Source organism: Neovison vison, chromosome 2 (genome assembly GCF_020171115.1).
Source record: "Neovison vison isolate M4711 chromosome 2, ASM_NN_V1, whole genome shotgun sequence".
NCBI lineage: Eukaryota > Metazoa > Chordata > Mammalia > Carnivora > Mustelidae > Neogale > Neogale vison.
The window spans coordinates 108,586,748-108,593,432 of record NC_058092.1 but is presented as its reverse complement, the minus strand read 5'-3'; the positions used below and the strand labels follow the sequence as shown (position 1 = coordinate 108,593,432).

General features: G+C 46.6%; 1 protein-coding gene across 1 annotated transcript; it reads left to right on the top strand.

Moving 5' to 3' along the window:
• Positions 1 to 319: 319 nt before the first annotated feature.
• Positions 320 to 5,844, top strand: RPTN (repetin). Its single transcript, XM_044236519.1, has 4 exons — positions 320 to 349; positions 1,561 to 1,718; positions 2,419 to 2,939; positions 2,994 to 5,844. The coding sequence occupies exons 2-4, from the start codon at positions 1,581 to 1,583 to the stop codon at positions 5,842 to 5,844; spliced, it is 3,510 nt and encodes a 1,169-aa protein (XP_044092454.1). The 5' UTR covers positions 320 to 349; positions 1,561 to 1,580.
• The last annotated feature ends 841 nt before the right edge of the window (positions 5,845 to 6,685 follow it).

The following is a 6,685-nucleotide window of genomic DNA, read 5'->3' as shown; positions in this document are numbered from 1 at the left end:
GCACATATTAAGGATGAATGAAACCTACACCTGTCTTTTGGGACCCCCGCAGCATGCACACATACACACACACTCCCCTAATTAAATGGGGCTGGGACTTGAGCATCTATCTAATGACAAACAGGTTCGTGAGTAAGTGGGGGAAATAAATAAACCAAATGGTCTGCAGAGGGAGAGGTCAAGCTGGGCTGAGCTGGGCTGGGCCCAGAGTGATTCAGACTCCACCACAGAATGGGTGTCTCCTGGGATGGCCTAGCAGGACAATTAAAACCCCTATAAATAGGATGGGTTTTCAAGTCTCCAGTATCCTCTCTGGCTTCTGAATCTTCTACCCTTCCTCCTTAAGCAGGTAAGGCATGCATGGGAAGGGGGAGTGGAGAGGGGGGTGGGTTATGGCAGTATATACAAGACTCTTGGTATCAGCTATAATGTGCTGGGCTGGGGAGGTCTGAGACTGCTCCCTATGCATGACATGCCTGGGTAGAATCCTGCTTTCTTTTTGGGTCTATCTGAGAATATGATGATAGCTGGGGTGGCCCACTTCCAAGACTTTAAAATATACATGCCTTTGTTTCAGCATGTCCTGGAAATCCCAAATCTGAGGGCTAGGACTGTTGGTAAATAGCTTAGTCTCCCATAGTGTAGTATTGACCTTTCATGCAAGTAAGGCAAGACTGAAAAGTTTAAATCTCATTGGGACCCAGGCCCTAAACCACAGGGCCACAGTAACACTAATGTCTCATTATAGTGAAATGCCCTAAGGAACTTATCATGTCCCATACAATTCACTGTGCCATGCATCCTTATAGGCATCACTGTATGCTTTTGGAAGTCCAGTGTGTTTTGCAGTTAGGGCTTCTTGGAGGCTTATAAACCCAGTAACCAGAATTTTTACAGCACAGGAAGAAAGAGCATTGAGATCCAGATCCCAAAAGACCTTAGTTTTCCAACATGGCCAGTGTGAATCTAGCTGATTATATATACTTCCTCTCATCTGTGCAGTTAATTTGGCTTGCTATTTTTATCAGTAATAGTTTTTATATTAATTGGTTCTACTTTATAAGCATGCCCCAAATGACCATCCATGCCAGAAGTACATGCTGGAATTTGACATCCCAGAAAGTTTGCTTGGCCCATGGCAAGCCTCTAGCCTTCTTCCCCACTTGAGCAAGGGCTGTTTGAGGACTAAGGCCTATTCAGTTGGTGAAAACTGACCTTCCTTCCTTTTTGTTCTAATAAAAGTTTCAATTAAGCAAGTTCCACCTGGAGTAGGGGATGGGGCATGTAAACCACCTGCCATATGTTCTTTGTTTCTTAGGAAGTTGTCACTTTTCCTAGTCAGAGACACATAGTTTGTGCCCATCTTCCACTGTAGTAAATATTTGGAGCCTGAATGTGGGTCAAAGGGAGTGAGGGGTATGGCTAAGAAGGGGCTCTATCATTTCTTAAACTTCTTTCCCTGGCCAAAGGCTAGTGACCAAAAAGGGCCACTTGCCCTCTGGAAATGCTATCTCCTGGTCTTCATCCTAAGCACAGGAAAAATCTTCTTTCTTCTTTTAGGTTTATCAATTTTTATTAAAATGGCTCAGCTCCTGAACAGCATACTCACTGTGATCAAGGTGTTCCAGAAATATGCCAAAGAGAATGGGAAATGTACCTTGCTTTGCAAAAAAGAGTTGAAGCAGCTGCTCTTGGCCGAGTTTGGAGATATCCTCCAGGTAAGATGCATAGACTTTGGCCCCATGAAGTCAAGTGTGAATGACTCTGACACCTGCATCCAGGGCTTGATGTTTTTCATTTGATCTGCTCATGCTCCATCCACCCTATAGGTAAAGATTTTCAGAAAGCTCCTCAGTATTTCTCTCCCAGCAGACACACATACTCACAGACATGCACACACACACACACACACACACACACACACACCCCTTCTTACAGCTGGGCATGACAGAAGGGAGCACAACTTCAAACCAGAAATAATTTCTCAGAAGAAATTCTAGATTTGTATCTTGATTTCTGTCCACACATTTTCTCATTCACTCATTCATTCATTCAATAAAGAGTGATTGAACACCTATTCCATTCCAGCACCATCCCAGCACTGGGAATGCAAACATGAATAAAACCAGCTTCTCCTTCCTCTAGGATCTCACAGTGTAGTTGGAAAATAGGTTAAAAAAATAATTACAATATAACATGTGATGGGATGGAATAATCATGCCCACATTGGTCCAGCAAGAGATGCAGTTCTGAGGACAATCTGATCAAAGACTAGAACCAAGCCCAAGCCATTTCAGATTAATGGTTTCCAACCAAGGAAGGCTCATACAAGAGTGAAGAGGCTGGGGCATAGACACTGGCACACACTGTATCCACAGGAGAACAGCTGATTTTGCTCTTTGTTTTATCTTCTCACAGAGACCAAATGACCCAGACACAGTGGAAACCATCCTGAGCCTCTTGGATAAAGACAGAAATGGACATGTTGATTTTCACGAATATCTCTTGTTGGTGTTCCAATTGGCTCAAGCTTGCTATCATAAACTGGATAGTAAGTCATGTGGAGATAGAATCTCCCAGCAAGAAGTGGAGCAGGAGGGAACACAAGACCATAGGTTTCCAGAAAATACAGGCAGGCAACACAGGCAGAGGCATGATGGAGAAAAGCAGGTCTCCCACTGCCCTCAGTCTGAGAGACAAAACCAGGATGCCCACCAGGATCAGTCAGAGAGACAGGATAGGGATTCCCACTATGGTCAGTCTGAGAGACAGGATAGGGACTCCCACTGTGGTCAGTCTGAGAGACAGGATAGGAACTCCCACTATGGTCAGACTGAGAGACAGGATAGGGACTCCCACTATGATCAGTCAGAGAGACAGGATAGGGACTCCCACTATGATCAGTCAGAGAGACAGGATAGGGACTCCCACTATGATCAGTCAGAGAGACAGGATAGGGACTCCTGTTATGCTCAGTCGGAGAGACAGGATAGGGACTTCTGCTATGGTCACTCTGAGAGACAGGATAGGGACTCCTGCAATAGTCAGTCTGAGAGACAGGATAGGGACTCCCACTATGGTCAAAGATGGAGACATAAATCTAGCAGTAGCCAGCCTAAAAGACAAGGATATATTTTTGCCTTAAGTCAGTATGACAAACAAGTTCACAATTCTCGTTATGGCCAGAAAAACCAACAGCAATCAGGCTCTTATCGTGGACAGTCTCAGAGGCTGGATCAGGAATCAGGCTATGGTCAGAGAGATAGACAAGAATTGTACTTTCAATATGGCCAGACAGACAGACAAGACCAGCATTCTCACTATGGCCAGAGAGACAGACAAGTCCAGAGTTCCCACAATGGTCAGTCAGACAGACAAGGCCAGAGTTCTCACTATGGCCAGGCAGACAGACAAGGCCAGAGTTCCCACTATGGTCAGTCAGACAGACAGGGCCAGGGTTCTCACTATGGCCAGGCAGACAGACAAGGCCAGAGTTCCCACAATGGTCAGTCAAACAGACAAGGCCAGAGTTCTCACTATGGCCAGACAGACAGACAAGGCCAGAGTTCCCACTATGGTCAGTCAGACAGACAAGGCCAGAGTTCTCACTATGGTCAGACAGACAGACAGGGCCAGGGTTCTCACTATGGCCAGGCAGACAGACAAGGCCAGAGTTCCCACAATGGTCAGTCAAACAGACAAGGCCAGAGTTCTCACTATGGCCAGACAGACAGACAAGGCCAGAGTTCCCACTATGGTCAGTCAGATAGACAAGGCCAGAGTTCTCATTATGGTCAGACAGACAGACAGGGCCAGGGTTCTCACTATGGCCAGGCAGACAGACAAGGCCAGAGTTCCCACTATGGTCAGTCAGACAGACAAGGCCAGAGTTCTCACTATGGTCAGACAGACAGACAGGGCCAGGGTTCTCACTATGGCCAGGCAGACAGACAAGGCCAGAGTTCCCACAATGGTCAGTCAAACAGACAAGGCCAGAGTTCTCACTATGGCCAGACAGACAGACAAGGCCAGAGTTCCCACTATGGTCAGTCAGATAGACAAGGCCAGAGTTCTCATTATGGTCAGACAGACAGACAGGGCCAGGGTTCTCACTATGGCCAGGCAGACAGACAAGGCCAGAGTTTTCAGTGTAGCCAGACAGACAGACAAGGCCAGATTTTCCAGTATGGCCAGAGGGACAGACAAGCCCCAGGTTCTCAGTGTAGCCAGACAGACAGACAAGGCCAGAATTTCCATTATGGCCAGGCAGACAGACAAGGCCAGAGTTCTCACTATGGCCAGAGAGACAGACAAGGCCAGAGTTCTCACTATGGGCAGACAGACCGACAAGGCCAGAGTTCTCAGTGTAGTCAGACAGACAGAGAAAGCCAGAGTTTCCAGTATGGCCAGAGAGACAGATATGCCCTAGGTTCTCAGTGCAGCCAGACAGACAGACCAGGCCAGAGTTCTCACTATGACCAGACAGATGGACAAGGCCAGAGTTCTCACTATGGCCAGACAGACAGACAAGACCAGAGTTCCCACTATGGCCAGACAGACAGACCAGGCCAGAATTCTCCCTATGGTCAGACAGACAGACCAGGCCTAGGTTCTCAGTACAGTCAGATAGACAGACAAGGCCAGAGTTCCCACTATGGTCAGACAGAGAGACAAGGCCAGAGTTGCCGTTATGGCCAGACAGAGAGACAAGACCTCAGCTCTCACTATGGTCAGGTGGACAGACAAGACCAAGGTTATCATTATAACCAGTCAGACAGACAAGGCCTGAGCTCTTGTTATGGCTGGACAGACAGACAAGGCCAGGGTTATCATTATGGTCAGACAGACAGACAAAGCCTGAGCTCTCACTATTGTCAGTCAGCGATTGGGGTAACAGGGCAAAATAGTTACCTCCAAGGCAGTGAGGGAACAACCAGAGACTCTTATGTTGAGCAATCAGGAAGGTCAGGGAGACTAAGTCAAAAGACTCAAGGACAGGAAGTAATTCAAAATCAAGGGCAGAGATTCCAGTCTAGGGAAGGCCAACAGAACAGCCATCGGGCATGGGAGCCTGAGGAGGATAGCCAACACGACCAACACAAACTCATAGCAGAAATCCAGCAAGAAAAATCACACAATTACAAAGGAGGTGACTGGCAGTCAGTTAGTGGCGAGCAGGACCAAAGACAGTCCCAGGCCAGGCAAAGTCATGGAGAGGGGCAGAGCCACCAGGCAGAGGAAGAGCAGGGCCACCAAACCTGGGGCAGACATGGTTGTGAGAGTCAAGAAACTCCATGGGAGACGCAGGCCCAGCAAACCCATGAAGAAAAACAAAACCATCAGAGACAGGACAGGCAAACCCTTCATGATGAGCAGACCCATAAGAGATGGGACAGGCAGACCCATGAAGATGAGCAGATCCATCAACGACAAGACAGGCAAACCTATGAAGATGAGCAGACCTGCCAGGGACAAAAGAGGCAAACCCATGAAGATGAACAGACCCGCCAGCGACGAGACAGGCAAACCCATGAAGAGAGTCAAAACTGTCAACAACAATGGGATAGGCAAACCCTTGAGGAGGAAGAAAGATATCAAGGATCCCAGGATCAACAATCTTATGAGAACCAGCAAGGCTGTGCTAACAGAGAAAAATTCCACATGAATGAAAATAGCCAGAAGCAAGGTTCCCAGGGAAGACACAGTAACCTGACCTTCCATCCCACCCAGACTGGTGGGAGGCCCCCAAGGAGAGAACAAGGTAGAAGTCACCCTACCAAAGCAGCTCCTACTCCCAATCCCCTCTATGACTATGTACAAGAGCAGAAAAGGAATCAGCACTAGGCTGTGCACACACCAGAGCTAAAGCAACTTGAAACCAAGGAAGAAATCCAAGTTTATCCTTACTTCTATTTAAGAAATTGAAAATGTTTGTCTTCCTTCCCTCTTCTATCTACTTGCAAGGATGCTTTTGAGAACTAGTATTCACTTTTAGGGCATTTCTCTTCTAGGTTGTTCTAGTTGGGTTAAATCTGAGTGGTAAGTTGGGTGATACAATCAGATCCCAATTTTTATTACTTTGGAGATTTAAATCATTTCCTGGTTTTCCATCTGTGTAGGTGGGACATGGTTGGATCACTGAAAGGTAGAAACTTCTCCCAATAATTCAGAAACAGGAAAAGTATTCTGAAGATGCATATTACAGCCTGAGGACAGGACAGGTAGCCTTGGGCTCCTATGGACAAAACACCAGGAATTGCAAACCTCATAGCCTACACTAAAATGAAACATGATGAGAGGCTTCTAGGAAAGTCCTCCTTGAAGTTCACAATACCTTCCATGCCCAGGCTCCTACCCTTCACCAGAGGGACTATCCCCTTAGCTGCTATCACTATAGCTGACTGGACAGGTCCCAGCTTCATATGTATCCAGTTTCTGATCAAATAAAACACTGAGAAAGAATATGTCATCTGCCTGCAGATTCCAACAAGCCAAAACTGTCCATCCATAGCTCCTGAAAACCCCTCAAAGAAAATCTATGGAATTGTATTAAAATACCCAATAAATGATTGGTGAGCAATGATCTCAATGACTCTTTTCCTTTTTCATGGTAGGGACATGCTATCCTATCTTCACCTGGGTGAAGTTTTCCAAAAAATAAGGCCTCATTTCTTGACTTCTAAGT